This window comes from Carassius carassius, chromosome 35 (assembly GCF_963082965.1).
Source record: "Carassius carassius chromosome 35, fCarCar2.1, whole genome shotgun sequence".
In the NCBI taxonomy this organism is placed as follows: domain Eukaryota; kingdom Metazoa; phylum Chordata; class Actinopteri; order Cypriniformes; family Cyprinidae; genus Carassius; species Carassius carassius.
The window spans coordinates 19,566,197-19,582,898 of record NC_081789.1 but is presented as its reverse complement, the minus strand read 5'-3'; the positions used below and the strand labels follow the sequence as shown (position 1 = coordinate 19,582,898).

Below are 16,702 nucleotides of genomic sequence, written 5' to 3'. Positions count from 1 at the left end.
CTTAATGTCTTATTAGCTTAAACATAGCAGCAACAAACTGAACCGAGACACACAAATTGCAACAATGACGCTTATTTAATTCAAATTAAAAACGTCAGAGAACGTGATGTAGACAAATCACCGAATCGTTCTGTTTGAAAGAACCGATTCACGGAAATGATTCAAGCTACTTGCTCGATTGCTCTGTGACTGTGTGTGAGCCACTATGTGCTCTGACAAAAGTAAACAGTCTTGCTCGATTAGTTAGACTGCGTTTGGACCATCGTAATTCACGCAAACGCGGAAGCGACGGCTTCCACGGTGTTTTGTACTAGGTGGATGTGTGGGGTCGTCCTTGACTATAGGAATCGAAAGTTTATTTGTCTCTGGATTTGGACGCTCTTGAGACGCATGCAGCCCGGTGTGCCATGATTCCTATAGCGGTGGTGGTGTGTGTGATGGGCGGGTGGTGTACAGTGTATCTGGCGGACACGCTGCTGCGGGTGAGCGGATCTCTCCATACAACCCTTCATTATTAGAGTTAACAGAGAGTTGTTTGCTGCTGAAATAATGGAATCGATTGTTATTGATGCTTTCTAATTTGTCAAGGACATTAGATGATAAGAGCATGCAGCATTTTGATACAGTGATGTAAATTAATACGACTGTACAGAATTTGTAACATGTTTATGCACCATTTTAGACACATTTAGCTCATTTACAAAAACATGCAAAACATGTGCCATGTTTATACCGTCAAGCTCGTCGTAGTATGTACTATTATAATTTTAGTAATATTGTATATCTCAGTATCATAATATTATTATCTGATGTATTACTGTACCATGGCACTGACATGTTTTTAGTTCAGTTTTTCAGTTGTCACTTTAAAAGTTATTCAGTGTTAATTAATCTAAATGATTATCATAATACAGTTACTCTCACTAATATAGGATTCTATTCAAATGCTTTGTAAGTACAGTCGTGGCCAAAAGTTTTGAGAATTACATAAATATTGGAAATTGGAGAAGTTGCTGCTTAAGTTTTTATAATAGCAATTTGCATATACTCCATAATGTTATGAAGAGTGATCAGATGAATTGCATAGTCCTTCTTTGCCATGAAAATTAACTTAATCCCAAAAAAACCTTTCCAATGCCTTTCATTGCTGTCATTAAAGGACCTGCTGAGATCATTTCAGTAATCGTCTTGTTAACTCAGGTGAGAATGTTGACGAGCACAAGGCTGGAGATCATTATGTCAGGCTGATTGGGTTAGAATGGCAGACTTGACATGTTAAAAGGAGGGTGATGCTTGAAATCATTGTTCTTCCATTGTTAACCATGGTGACCTGCAAAGAAACGAGTGCAGCCATCATTGCGTTGCATAAAAATGGCTTCACAGGCAAGGATATTGTGGCTACTAAGTTTGCACCTAAATCAACAATTTATAGGATCATCAAGAACTTCAAGGAAAGAGGTTAAATTCTTGTAAAGAAGGCTTCAGGGCGTCCAAGAAAGTCCAGCAAGCGCCAGGATCGTCTCCTAAAGAGGATTCAGCTGCGGGATCGGAGTGCCACAAGTGCAGAGCTTGCTCAGGAATGGCAGCAGGCAGGTGTGAGCGCATCTGCACGCACAGTGAGGCCAAGACTTTTGGAAGATGGCCTGGTGTCAAGAAGGGCAGCAAAGAAGCCACTTCTCTCCAAAAAAAAAAACATCAGGGACAGATTGATCTTCTGCAGAAAGTATAGTGAATGGACTGCTGAGGACTGGGGCAAAGTCATATTCTCAGATGAAGCCCCTTTCCGATTGTTTGGGGCATCTGGAAAAAGGCTTGTCCGGAGAAGAAAAGGTGAGCGCTACCATCAGTCCTGTGTCATGCCAACAGTAAATCATCCTGACACCATTCATGTGTGGGGTTGCTTCTCATCCAAGGGAGTGGGCTCACTCACAATTCTGCCCAAAAACACAGCCATGAATAAAGAATGGTACCAAAACACCCTCCAACAGCAACTTCTTCCAACAATCCAACAACAGTTTGGTGAAGATCGATGCATTTTCCAGCACGATGGAGCACCGTGCCATAAGGCAAAAGTGATAACTAAGTGGCTCGGGGACCAGAAGTTATGAGCTACGCTCCTCCAAGTGGTTGCTTTTTAATGTACCTAGGGTTTGGACAGATTTGGGGAAAACTGCATTTTCATACTATGCACCATTGGCATGGAATAATTTGCAAAAAGATCTTAAACTAGAAACGTGTATATCAATTAATGCATTTAAGACCATCATAAAAAAATGTGATGAAGGAGACATGTAGTTGTTTTTCTTGAGAGGTCCTTGTATTTGAATGATTTTTGAATGATTGGATGTGTGTATGTTTTTAGCTATGTTGTGTTTATGTATGGCTGCTATCTTGTATGAAGCATTTTAATATGTTGTTTATGTATGTCTGCTACCTTAGCCAGGTCTCTCTTGTAAAAGAGATTTTTGATCTCAATGAGACTTCCTGGTAAAATAAAGGTAAATAAATAAATAATAAAATAAAATAATAATGTTGAAATTTTGGGTCCATGGCCTGGAAACTCCCCAGATCTTAATCCCATTGAGAACTTGTGGTCAATCCTCAAGAGGCGGGTGGACAAACAAAAACCCACTAATTCTGACAAACTCCAAGAAGTGATTATGAAAGAATGGGTTGCTATCAGTCAGGATTTGGCCCAGAAGTTGATTGAGAGCATGCCCAGTCGAACTGCAGAGGTCCTGAAAAAGAAGGGCCAACACTGCAAATACTGACTCTTTGCATAAATGTCATGTAATTGTCGATTAAAGCCTTTGAAACGTATGAAGTGCTTGTAATTATATTTCAGTACATCAAAGAAACAACTGAAACAAAGATCTAAAAGCAGTTTAGCAGCAAACTTTTTGAAAACTAATATTTATGTCATTCTCAAAACTTTTGGCCACGACTGTATGCTTTTTTAAGTAAAAATGGCTTTAGATATAACTTGGCAACACATGGTTAACAACAGCTGTGGTAAAAAACTTTTTAAATTAGATCATATATCTATACAGTAGCAACACTATTATTATTATTTTTTTTAGCACAAATGATTGTACCTACCTCATCATAAACCCCTATCGCATCCTAACAACTGTGTTTTCTTTCACCTTCAGTCATCCAGTTCGGTGAAGAACCGCTATGAATCCTGGTTATCCTCGAACGGATTCACTCTCTCTCCATTCCACATTAAATGGCACACCGGCATCTTCAACCGTCTGTTTGCCAAATGTGCTCATCTCAACCCTCACTTTCTCTACATCTGGTATGCTTTACTGTCCTCAAATCAGTTTTTTTTTTTTTTTTTTTTTTTGGAGCATGTGATGACGGTGATGCTTATTATGACCCCTTTAACATTTAGAGTTGACAGTCTTTTGTTCTTCTGATTCTGAATGAAACATATCAACATATTTTTATATAATATATATAAAGACATGTAAACCTCTCTTGCTTAGCTGTGCTGTGGTTTCTATTAATGTGTCTGTTGCCATATTAAATCAACAGTGAAGATATTTATTAATTTTTAGTCGTTAAAAAAATTAAGCTGCTTATGATGAGAGCAGGACATTACCCTCCCCCACACATACTCGCATATCCACAAACAATATCCTTTTAATTTCTCAGTCATCATAGTAAAAGAATGAAAAACCTGGGAGTTAAAATCTAATCAGAAGATATACAGACATTTTTTGCTTGTTGCTGTTTTAGGTTCAGTGCTGGAATGGTTTTTGGGGTTCTGGCGATGTTTGGGTCTGTGGTTCTTCTGAGCAAAACATTGCTGCAGACTTTGAGTCAGATGATGGCAGAGACACCAGAGGGGTCACACGAACAGATGTTGCAAGTGGTGGTGAGTACAGAAGGGCTCATAGGAGTTAGATGATGATGGTGCACTTTTGTTTTAACAGTGATGAAACTGTGAACCATCTCCGCTCAGCGTGATCATAAGTCTTTTTTTTTTTTTGTCATCAGGTACCTGGTGTGAACCTTCCTGTCAGTCAGTTGGCCTATTTTTTCATTGCTATCTTGGTTAGCGGAGTCATACATGAGTTTGGCCATGGGGTGGCAGCACTAAGGTAAACTACGGTAATCATTTAAAAAATGCAATATGTCATTTCTGTCTCAGCAAACATTTGAACACTTTTTTTGTCCCACATAAAGCCAGTACAGGTTAAAGTATTCTATAAAAAAACTTTTGAAATCATTTTGCATTTCCTGCAGCTTTAAGATGACTTTGACCTAGTGGAGCAAAAACAAGATCATCTGTACAATCATACATTTAAATTCTCACAGAGTAAATCTTTAGATTTTTGCATAAATGTAAAAATGTAGTTTGGTTTTGGAAAGGTCACTAACATTAAGTCAGTTTGTATATAATGTCTCATAATTTATAGGAAGGTTACTTGCGTAATAATTCTTGAGTCTTCTAAAGTTTGCATGCACGTTTTAAAGGGCTATCCATTATTAAGTATTAGCAATAGTTTTGGGTCGAGCTGCTCCATCGCAAACTCAAATCTCACTCCATTTGTCTAGTAAAATCTGCGTGTAATGTAAGTAAAGTTTGTCTTGGCTTGTTCCAAGTCTAGTTATACAAGAAAATCTGGTGTGTTCTGTTTGTTTTAAATGTACGTGGAGTATAAAGATTTTTTTGCGTGTTCTTCTCAGGGAGCAGGTGAGGTTGAATGGTTTTGGCATGTTCATGTTTGTGATTTATCCTGGAGCATTTGTGGACCTCTTCACCACACATCTAAACCTCATCTCTCCAGTCCAGCAGCTCCGAATATTCTGTGCTGGTAAGACTTTTTAAATAAGCACAATGCAACAAATCTTGCAAATGCAGTTCATAAAACCTTCAGTAGATGGCAGCACTTTATTATGAAAACCTAACACTTTGTTTAGAAATGATTACCACTTACAACCTTTATAAAAGTATATAATGTTCTTCTACTCTCTCTGTCTTGGTGCAGGTGTATGGCACAACTTCATGCTGTGTGTTGTGGCCCTCAGTTTCCTGTTCCTGCTGCCCATCATCCTGTTTCCCTTCTATTACACTGGAGCAGGGGCGCTTGTCACCGAGGTGGTGGAGGTCAGGTCACCTTTCATCATAAGTTTTATATTTAGATGATGTCTTTAGTGTCTGAGATCAGTTTTTGGTCCGTTTTCACAGGGCTCCCCATCAAGTGGACCTCGTGGGCTGTTTCTTGGAGATCTGGTTACCCAGCTGGAGGACTGTTCTGTCCGGGGAGTTGAGGATTGGCACAGCTGCATTCAGCATCTATCCCATAATACTCAGACGGGATACTGCGTTCACACTGCAAAACTGCAGCTCAGTTCGACGGCAGGAAGAGGTACAGACCTGCCTTATACTCTATTGTTTAAAAGTTTGGGGTCAGTAAGATTCAATTTTGAAAGGTTTTATTAAGCATAGATGCATTCAATTGATCAAAAGTGACAATTAAGATGCTTATAGTGATAAAAATCTTTTCATTTCAAATAAATTATATTCTTTTGTACTTGCTATTCAACAGAGAATCTAAAAAAGTAACATGGTTTCCACAAAAATATTAAACAGCACAACTGTTTTCAACATTGATAATAAGACATTTAAATGCAGCAAATCAATATATTGGAATTATTTCTTAAGGATCCTTTTCATGTGGAAGAAGAGTAATGATGCTGAAATATTTTCAATATTTTCACTACTTTTAACTGTACTGCACAAGTTTATTTATTTATTTCTTTATTTTTAAATCTTATCGCCCTCAAACTTTTGAATGGCAGTGTAAATAGAGATGTTTTAATTCAACATTACAAATATTTGTTAGCTGGTTCTGATTTTTTTGTCCACTCAGCATTCAAGCGTCTCGATGGCACTATGGAGTGCTGTGGGAACAACAGCTTGACGGATCTCTGCTTCTCTTATAGTAATAATGTGGAGAGCAAATTGGTAAGACAGACAGCTTTTCTGAAATACTCCGTATTTGGTAATTTTATACAAATTAGAGCTGTTATAAATCATATATTGGTTGATTGTGTTTGCTCCTTTTAGTATTAGCAATAAGCTCTGTGGCACTTACCGTATTTTCCGCACTATAAGGCGCACTTAAAAGCCTTTAATTTTCTCAAAAAACGTCAGTGCGCCTTATAATCCGGAGCGCCTTATATATGGATCAAGGTGCTCTGTCAAAATGTTGACATTCCCTTTAGCACAGCTCCATCTAGTGGATGCATAACACAAACACAGTCAAACGTTTGACTGCAGTATCTTCTATTCTATGCGTCTTATAATCCGGTGCGCCTTATATATGAAAACAGTTCTAAAATAGGCCATCCATTGAAGGTGCGCCTTATAGTGCGGAAAATACTGTAATTGCTAAACACTGCAAACATTTTATCAGTTATATTGTGAATATTTCATGTGTGGTGTTGGCGCAGTGGATAAGACACATGCCTTTGGTGTGAGAGACCCTGGTTCGAATCCACTGTGAGACACCAATGTGTCCCTGAGCAAGACACTTAACCCTTAGTTGCTCCAGAGGCGTGCGACCTCTGACATATATAGCAATTGTAAGTCGCTTTGGATAAAAGCATCAGCTAAATGAATAAATGTAAATGTAATATTCAAAAAAATATCTGAAATGAAAACACTGATCAATTTTACACTGTTAATCTTACAAAAGAAGGGCACTTTTATTGCAAAATTATTTCTTGCCACCTCATTCTTGGTGTCTTTGGCACTATTATTAGTTTGCCTGCCTGCCGGTCAGAAAAACCATTGAAGCAAGCCGTACATGTCGTACAAACACAGACTGTCAAACAGACTTCACCCCAAGCTTGTGTTTAATCCCATCTCTGGAGAACCAGACCAGACTGATTCGGGTCAAACACCCACCGCAAACAGACATGCTGTTTGTCGGCTATCCTTCACACCTACAGTTTTCAGGTCGGACAGCTTCTGTTTTTATACAGTCAGGTTTGTGTAAACAATCTTGTTTTTAAAAATGCTAATTTCTTAATTTTTTTTTAGTGAGTCTCACCAACTTCGTTCCTCGTTTGGGCTTTCTTCATCCAGATCTGCCTGTCATGCTGGAGACTTTCTGCAAGTATCCTTCCCACACTATTAGTTATTGGGTAGCAAAGGAGGTATTGGTTTTGTCACTGCTGTGAACTAGCCTTAACTTCCTGCGTGTTAAGATATCTGGTCTCATTATCGGGGGCCCTGGCGGTGGTAAACGCTGTCCCGTGTTTTGCATTGGACGGCCAGTGGATGCTCACAGCGTTTCTAGAAGCTACATTGAGCTCTGTGATCCCAGAGAGGAACAACCGAGAGCTGATTGGCTTCTTTTTTCTGCTGGGTGGCAGTGCCCTTCTAGCGGCCAATGTGGCTCTGGGTCTGTGGATGGTCACAGCACGATAACACACAGCCGTCTCCTCCAATCAGACAGTTTGGGGGAAATTGCTTTCTAAAGAGTCAATAAACTGGGTGGTTTTACCTTTGCTGGTAATTGCCAGATTGCCCACCCTGAGAGGGTGGCCAGAGTGTTTAGAATGCTGCTGTACTCGAGAAAACTCTTAATCGATATGTTCTTAGGTTTGAATGGCTCAGCTATAAGCAGTAAAATAGGCTTGAAGCTGCGTGATTTACACAGTGTCCTCAGGACAGTGCCAAAAGTGCCCTTTTTGATAAATACATGATCACATTGTATCAGAAATGTTAATGTAAACCCAGAAATGGCACTATACATAGAGGATTTTGTGGGCATAACTTGTCTGTTTGGCCTTTGTTTTCCTGAAGTATATAGTCACACATAGTATGTGTAGTTTTATATTTGAGTGTCTGTAGTTCAGTTTTCTGCACACCAGCTCAACCCAAACATTTACAAGTGTACTACATAAATAAAGCCAATAAAAAGCCTTTATTGACCCCAGTTGAGAAATTTGGGAAGCAAGTAAAAACAGGTGCACTGAGTAATCTGTGATCATTTTGAAAAATATGTTACTTGCTTTGTAATGAAGAATTGAATCTTTGAAGTAACTTACAAATGGTGACATCTTTAGACCACACAACCAGCCACATTTTTTATTTTAACTCAGTGCTAAAATAATTTATATGATGGCATCTGCAACTGAAAATGTACATCCACAACATTATGTTTCAATATACTGTTCAATATGGTTGCCATCAACTAGAGTAGCATCCAACCCAAAAACAGAGTTCATCTTAAAAACAAGGTAAACCAAAAATGAAATGCATACAATGTTAACCAACCACACATTTGTATATATAGGGACTGGACACAGAATACACTACTGCAGTATTATTAGCTTTAGTTGCCAAGTAGGAGATCAAATGGTCAATCTGATTCATTTTGTATGTTCTGATTTGAGTTGTATGTTCTGGCACAACTATGAAATGTTCCTGATGACAAGGGTAAACCATTTCTTAACATGCTCTGATGTACACTGGGGACGTTCATATCGTTTATGATCTGTATACTGTGAATATTTCCCCCAACAATTAGCCTGTGGGTTAAAAATGCACTAAAATAGAAATCATTTGTTTTTAAGGTACTTCATCTTTGTTGTCATTCCTGACCCATTGTACATATGTTAATAAAGGAACAAAATTTGCATAAACCTTCATGTGTCATTGACTTATTTGTTTGTAGAGACGTCAGTACTGATCTGAACACGTTTACTAAGTCTAAACAACCTTCTGCCGCTCTGAAACATCACATGGAAGTTCATATATAATAATCATCTATTTAAAATAATTCTTGCAGAACATTTTCTGCCATGAGGTGTCAGTATTGTTCCATTTGAAGCTAAATTTTAAAAGAAAATTAAACCTTAGGAAAAGTGTTTTATCTCATTGTTGTTGGATATCATTTTATCATGATATAGTGACCCGGTTGTAATACTGAATGCATTTCCTTTTTAGAAACCTCTTACCACCACAGTGACTGACAAGAGCTGCCAATCAAGCTGCAAATGATGTGAGGACATTTCGAGAAAAAGAGGAGTGAAGATGAAGAGGAGTGCTATACTGAAGTGATAGAAATCTGATAGTCTGAAAATGGTTGGAGTGGAGTGGGTGTTGTTAGGACTGTAAGATAATGAGCCGCTGATGACAGCTGCATTTTTGACAATGTGTTGAAGTTCTCAGTGAGGAAGATTGTTATTTTATGGAAATTTGATGTCTTGGTTCATCTGTTGTCACGGATAAGGGTGTAGCATGTTTGTTGGCTAATGGACACTGCTACTTTGTTGAATGTGTGTGTGGTGTCGTTCTCAAGGACATCAGAATGTGTATTGATCTCATAGATGGAGGCTGTCAGCGAGTTAATGGCTTCTGCATGTCTCTTTTCCCCTGCTGCAAGGCTCTATGGGAAAATGTTAGCAATTATGTGGTCAGCCTGCCAACATTTAGTGTCTCCAACCAAATATAGTTGAACTTCGATAACTTTGAGGGTTTTTTTCTGCTTGACTTTTTGCGATGTTCATTCCCAGTGTTTCTCTTGAAGGATCATTCCATAGGTATCTTGGCTCGTTCTTGGACAACCTGCATGATCTGCAATTAGCATGATTTCATACTGTATTGATTGCTATGATCAGGCATGAGATCTGTGTTTTATTTATCTTTGTTAGGAAGATGCTTCGATCCATGGAAAATGTCAAGTGTGAGGCTCAGAACATACTGAACAGACTTTGAGAAAGGGACAGGAGTTCATGGGTCAGGCTGCAGTTTTCCCTCAGGTCCTTCAGTCAGTTATTTTGTTTACGATCCAGCATTTTGTACTTTTATGATTTCGGTTAGTATGTGAATCACGTGGTATCTGTTTATTGAAGATCTTCATCAACCTGATCCATGATATCTGATGGCTTCACATCTGAGACGTGACTCCATTTAGTCATTTTGTTAAATGTTTCCTGATGGAGGTGTAGGGCACATCCGTCCATCAGTTTGCCCTTTGTTTTCGTTTGAGGGTTGCATCTTTTGGCGTTATGTGCCTCAGATGGACTGCTATAATTAGCATGTTTTGTGCATGTTTCTGGGTTTTCTGTATTTTTTTGGCTCATTTCCTCAGAAGAAGGGTGTGTTGAGGTTGTGTTCAAAACGTGCCCCCAGGGAAGATGGAGGACTGTATGTCTGTGCTATTTCAGAGGGAAAATAATTACACATGGATGTGGTTGTGCGTGGGGAGACCAGACTCCTCCCTTCTTACCGTCACCCAGAAAGCCTTAAGGCTGTTTATATGTGTGTCGGCTTTAAAATATATATATATATTTTATTTATTTATTTATTTATTTATTTATTTATTTATTTATTGAACTGAATGTAAAATGTTAATATTTATTCATAAACTACATAATTTATATATAAAAAGGAATTATATTTATACAATATATATATATATATATATATATATATATGTATGTATGTATTATTTTAAAATTTTATAGAAATTAATACACTATTTATTGTTTGTTTGTTCCTTTTCATGACTCATGACAGACACTTTTCCATCCATCACTTTTTCCCTGTCTCTCTGTCTTTTCTGAATCAGGACAGTATCAGTGTGCAGATTTTCTATGAAGTCTGTTACAGGATGTGTTTGGTGGTTTTTGAGCAAGGGAGAGTTTGTTCTTAGTTCATGTACTTGTGAACAGAAAACACTGGGAGTCTCAGGTTTTATTTCATTTGTATATACTTCTATTAGAAAAAATAGAAGTGTTGACATAAATATCCCTTCTGTTACTTGTTTAATAAAAAGGTATTTATTCCAGGTCACTTGTCTGTTCACACAAAATGTATCAAACATATCATTAGACAGCTATTTTAGTTTATTTAAAAGCCACATATAGGTAATGACCCATGTTTTTGCTGTGGGCCTGAGGTTAACCGAGCGACCAAAAAACAAAAACAAAAAAATTATGTATTAAGTTATGATTTGAGGAGCTGTGTGTGTGTTTTGTATCTGACACACTGTCAGTCTGTTTCTCTGCATACTGTTAACAGAGCAGCCATGCGTGAGGTTTAGTCCAGCGTAGTGTCTGCAGTCCTTCCTACACATCTCCTTCTCTCATTGATCCGTCTTCTCATTCAGTGTCCTCCATATGTTCCATATCTCCACCGCCTGTGTTTAAACTAATGATTGTGTACCCTTGTCTGCCTCGCCTTTAAATACTGGTTTCATCTGTAACGTCCCGTGCTGAGGAGCCGACCCTCCGCTCTGTGTAGTTGGTCTTCCTGACCACGGCCTCCTGTTCTCTAACAACATAATGAGCCATGATACGCTCCCCTGGAAAATGATGTCTTTAAAAAGAAGCTCTCGCCTCCTCACTAACCACAATTGCTTTGTGTATAAAATATAGCTTTTGGAAGGCTCCATTCCATTCTTTATAAAGCTGCATGGGAATGTTTTTTTTTGAGTGTGTGTGTGAAAAAGTGCTATGGAAATACTGTACGTTTTAATCAAATGTACATTTTAAACTGATGAAAACAAAGCAGATTTGATATTTTGGTGCAAATTCTGTAAAAAACAAATTCTGGAGATGTGGAGACTCTCAGTCTCAAAGAATTCTTTCTGCGTGTTTCACAGCTGTTATTCATCATCATATTTAATACCAGAAACACCTAAATATCTAACTCAACATGTGATAACATACTGGAGAATGACTTGTGTAGATAAACTCAGAAACTCATGTTAAAAATGCTTTAAAGGAACAGTGCACACAAAACAAACTTAAGTCACTATTTTCTCACCCTCATGTTTTATCAAACTTGACATTGTAGAAGTGACTAAAATTTAGGGGCTCAATAAGATTTGTAAAATGTTCTTGAAAGAAATCTTCTATGCTTACCAAGGCTGCATTTATTTGGTCGATATATTGTGAAATGTAATTGAGATTTGCGGTTTACTGTTTACTTTTCGTTTCAACTTGAAAGTGCCGTGAGTAACATTAAAGCTGCCACAATACATCTAGTCGCCATTTTTATATCGTTAAGTGCTTCAACAAGAGGAAAAGATGACCAGTGAACAATCACTTACATATCAGCCTGAGAGTTAGAAATATAGCACGAGTCATATGGTCGGGTTTTTCAGCCCTGTGGATTATTCCATTATTCCAGCGTTATTTAATAAGCATTCAAGTTTTTTTTTTTAAATGCCATAAACTCTTCTAGAAACATAATCGTGTATCTTTCTTTTCAGAAGAAACCAATTTAACATAGTAACCGATAAGATATAATTGACGTCTGGGTTATCAGTCTTCAGGGTGAGAGACCAGATGTGGCTTTTCGTCACTTCAGGAAGCCTCTCCCTGATGGTCTCTTAAGGGTCTGATTACAATATGAACGTCTGTGGTAAAGAGGTTTACAGAGTGAGAGTTTCATCACACAAAAACAGGAGCTCTATCTCTTTTAACCCATCTGAAGTGATGTGTGATTTAGTGACTGCAGGATGCACACAGCAGACTGTGTTGTCGTCACTCAAGAACATGTTTTATACTGAACTACAATAAAAGCCTTTTTTGGGGAATGTATTTGAAATGAAAAAAAAAAGTGTCCAACACTGATAAGATACTCAAGCGTCAAAGCCCAACCTTTACCCACAGAATATATTTGATCTCTTTCCGGGATAATTCATGGGAGTTGTGTCCTGTGCTATTCTAATGTCAGTTAGGGATGAGTTTCAGGCGATAAGAAAATGGTCTATGCTTTGTTGATACATTCCACATTTATCTTATTCTGTGATCTGCAGTTTTTATAGTGTTTACTTTTGAGGAAAATAGAGATTTTCCAAGCAATGTTTAAAAAAAAACAACAAAAAAAGATGGTTTACAAATCCACAGTGCTGCCGTGAAATTAAGACCACATTTATGCCAATGTTATTTCAATTTTTATACTAGTATAAATGTTATTAATATCTGTAGCTTAAATTTTTGTTTTGGTATATTTATTTGTCATTTTATGTGTCATTTTGTCATTTTTATTATTTATTTTATTATTTAGATTTAATTTATTAATTATTATTATTATTATTTTTTTTAGTTAATTTATTGGTTCAAATTTGCCAAGGCAACATTTTTCATTTTCATTTAAGATTTAGTTGAGCTTTTCATGTAATATTTTTATTTCACAGAAGATGATTTAGTGCCAAGCAATAATAAAAATTAAACCAATCTTGACATTAAAGTCAGTCGATTAAAAATCTAAATAAAACTTTGAGAATAAATTTAAATTTTGAGAAAAAAGAATCAAATTTTGAGAATAAAACTGTTAAATTCGGAGAAAAATGTAGTTTAATAAAAATAAAAAAAAAATGTTGAGAATAAACTCATAAAATTATGAGAAAAAAGTTGCTAAATTTCAAAGAAAAAAAAACCTTAAAGGAGCATTGCGTAGGTTCTGAAATTTCTAACCTGACACCAGTGGCCGTTAGAGGAACTGCAGCCAGTCTCATGCTCGTTCTCAGTGCGCACACTCTTTTTTTTTTTTACTTACGAGGAGTGTTTGTGGGTGTCTGAATTGTGCTGGAGGCACTTCTTTCCATCCGCAGAGTCCATTTGAAAACACTATTGCCGCTGCTTACTATAATGGCTGGCGTGCCGTACGGTTGTAAGCCCAAGTAGATGAGAACGCGCATGACGTCACATTTTGTGAATTTTCGCGCCAAATCGGGCCCGACTCCTCCACACACAATTGAGCCTACAGGCTGATAGAGGCAACCGTGGTGGACAGTCGAGGTGTCATTCATTCATTTTACATCATGGTTGGCTCATACATGTACAAATGAAATCTCTATCTTAAAGATTTTTTTAAGTAAAAACCTCCACATAGCTCCTTTAAATAAAAAAAAGTCTAAATAAAATGTTGAGAATAAAATTGTTATATAACGAGAAAATGTCTTTAAATTTCAAGAAGAAAAAACTAAATAAATGTTGAGAATAAACTCGTTAAATTGCATTGGAATCACATCAGAAAAGTGGAAACCAACTACCTAATGAGTGTTTTATAATAATGTATTAATTGGGTGGGTTTAGTGTTACTAGAGTTAATCCATTGAAATGATTCATTTGTGGATTGAAAACCATTCTAACTAAATTGTTGTCGCACAGTGTTTCTCCTGTTTTCTGCCTCAGTGTCGTTAAAAATGGCGGTGCTGTTTCATCTGCCTTTAAACTAGTATAAATTATTAGTGGCTTTGATTTGTGACCCAAAGCTTATATTTTATTGGTCGGTAAGTTTTATCATTAGAGTAATAAAACAAGCAACCAACTCAAAATACATTTTCTGTCATTGGTTGAATATTCGTTTTCAACAGTGTCATCCAAAATCTTTTTTTGTGACAGTTGTTCATTCGTAGTACTGATAAATGCAGGTGTGAGCTGTATCTGTTCTGTTATTTTTTGTTTATTAGAGTTCCTGTAGCTCAAGTGGTAGAGCATTGTGTTAACAAGCTTAATGTTGGGGGCTGAATCCCGGGAACACATGATAGGAGAAAATTGTTAGCCTGAATGCAATGTAAGTCGCTTTGGATAAAAGCGTCTGCTAAATGCATACATTTAATTTATTTGTATTTTAGTTTTCTAATCTCTCAAAAACATATTTGTTTGAGCTGGGAAGGGTGGGGAAAATGGTCCTTGTAACTGTGTCCTTCCTCTGTGGGGAAAATGTACATTTTATCCGATTGTCATAACATGCAATATCTATCAATGTCAATAAAATCTAAAGATAAGAGTGGGGAAGGAAATCCTCAGATGATCTCACACCCACTCAGGATTGTGACGGAGTGTGTTATCACATTTGAGGTCAGTATGTTTTATTTTATCACAGATGTGTCCCTGTTGCAGTGTTGACCTTCACCCACCATTCCTTTTGTGAGTGATTTGATATCCGAGGCTTAAAATTGACTCATCTGCTGATGAGTTTATGTTTTACTTCCCCTTTACATGTAAATTTTATATTCATTTTAGTAAATGCATCATCTGACAAATGCTCCTGGAGTGTGACGTCCCTCAGAGACACACTGGACAAATGACAAGATCACGTCTTCTCATTTGCACATTACAAATGGTTATTCACTCCAGCTGCTAACAGCTGTGGATCTTCAACACTTTTTACATCTTTCTGACTTGAGACATATGGAAAGCTCCCCTCCATTGACTAAAAAAGATAGAAATCTCCTGATGGCTCAGCAAGTGCATGTATTTCTTTCCAGACGAAGAATTCTTTGGGGAAACATGGCAGACACTGCATGTCCACAGTCTGTTTATTCAAACTGATTAAGGAAATACTTGCATTTACCCATACAGTATGTAGAAGTACAGTGTTCATACCATGCTATTATGATGCCAATACCATGGCTAACCTTGAATTACATGGTACAATAAGGTATAAGATGAACGGTAGCACTTTATTTTACAGTCCTGTTCCTCATGTACATACTATGTACTTATTATAGTAATTACAATAACTATGTAATAACTAGGTACTAACCCTGAACCTACCCCTAAACCTAACCCTACCCCATGTAGTTACCTTGTATTACCAGAACTTTCTTAGATAAATACACTGTAAGTACACTATAAGTACATGTTAGTACACGTACTGTAAAATAAAGTGCAACCAGATGAACATAGTATTACCATGCAGTGTTATTTTAGTATGCCTTTATATTTTTTTTGTTATTATATTAGAATTAATTTTGTTTAATTAAATTTTTTTTTTATTAAAGTTCCAGGGATTTTGTTGTGCTTGTCATTTTTATTAGATTTTTAATTTGTTTATATCGTTTTTTATTAAGTTTTAGTTTTAAGTTTTACTTTATTTTGTTTGAGTTATTTTAGTACTTCAGTATTAAAGGGGTCATGATGCTTTTTTAAAGATCATTATTTTGTGTACTTGGTGTAACAGAATATGTTGACATACTGTAATGTTCAAAAAACATTATTTTTCAAATAGTGTACTTTATTGTAGGTCCTCTATGCCCTTCCTCTCTCAAATGCATCGTTTTCTACAAAGTCCTTCCGACAAGAGCAGTCTGCTCTGATTTGTCAGCTGACCCAGTTCATTGTAATTGGCCGAACACCGCAAGTACTTGTCGGAAATGTAACACAACTTTCTATAATCGTGAGCTTCATCTTTCGAAATAAATGTAAAGACATTTAATAATGTCCTTAGTTTTTCCATCAGTTCAAGCCTGAAAGAAGAACAGAGTGATGTAACAGACACAGTGATGAAGCTCGTATGTGTTTGCAGTACACAAGCAACGAACGGTTAAGACAGCTGACTCCACTATGTGACACCCCCCCCCCCTTCTCTTTCTCTCACACACACACGTGATGTGCAAACCTCAACATTTGAACATTCAATGATTGTCATAGCAAAGTCAGAATGACCTCCTCTCCTAGGTTCACGAAATGGTTGCGTGAACATTTGGGCGGGATTACGCAAATATTTCCACATAGTGATGTAGACATGTGGGGCGTGTTTGAACGAGCCATTTTAGGAGGCCGTGGCAGCGTCTTAACTTTGATAAAGAATATCTCTTTGGATTTGAGACTTTAGTCTTTGCAACTTTACAAGATCTTCTTCATGCACCAAGAGCTTGTAACCCTCCAAAGAAAAAGGAAAAATTTAAATCGCATCGTATGACCCATTTAA

The 16,702-nt window shown here is 37.1% G+C and overlaps 1 protein-coding gene across 1 annotated transcript; it reads left to right on the top strand.

Moving 5' to 3' along the window:
• Positions 1–249: 249 nt before the first annotated feature.
• Positions 250–8,662, top strand: LOC132116167 (membrane-bound transcription factor site-2 protease-like). Its single transcript, XM_059524802.1, has 11 exons — positions 250–482; positions 3,153–3,301; positions 3,745–3,883; positions 4,006–4,109; positions 4,699–4,826; positions 5,001–5,119; positions 5,201–5,381; positions 5,886–5,980; positions 6,781–6,976; positions 7,061–7,136; positions 7,228–8,662. Exons 1-11 carry the CDS (start codon positions 408–410, stop codon positions 7,448–7,450), a joined length of 1,485 nt encoding a protein of 494 aa, XP_059380785.1. The 5' UTR covers positions 250–407; the 3' UTR covers positions 7,451–8,662.
• The last annotated feature ends 8,040 nt before the right edge of the window (positions 8,663–16,702 follow it).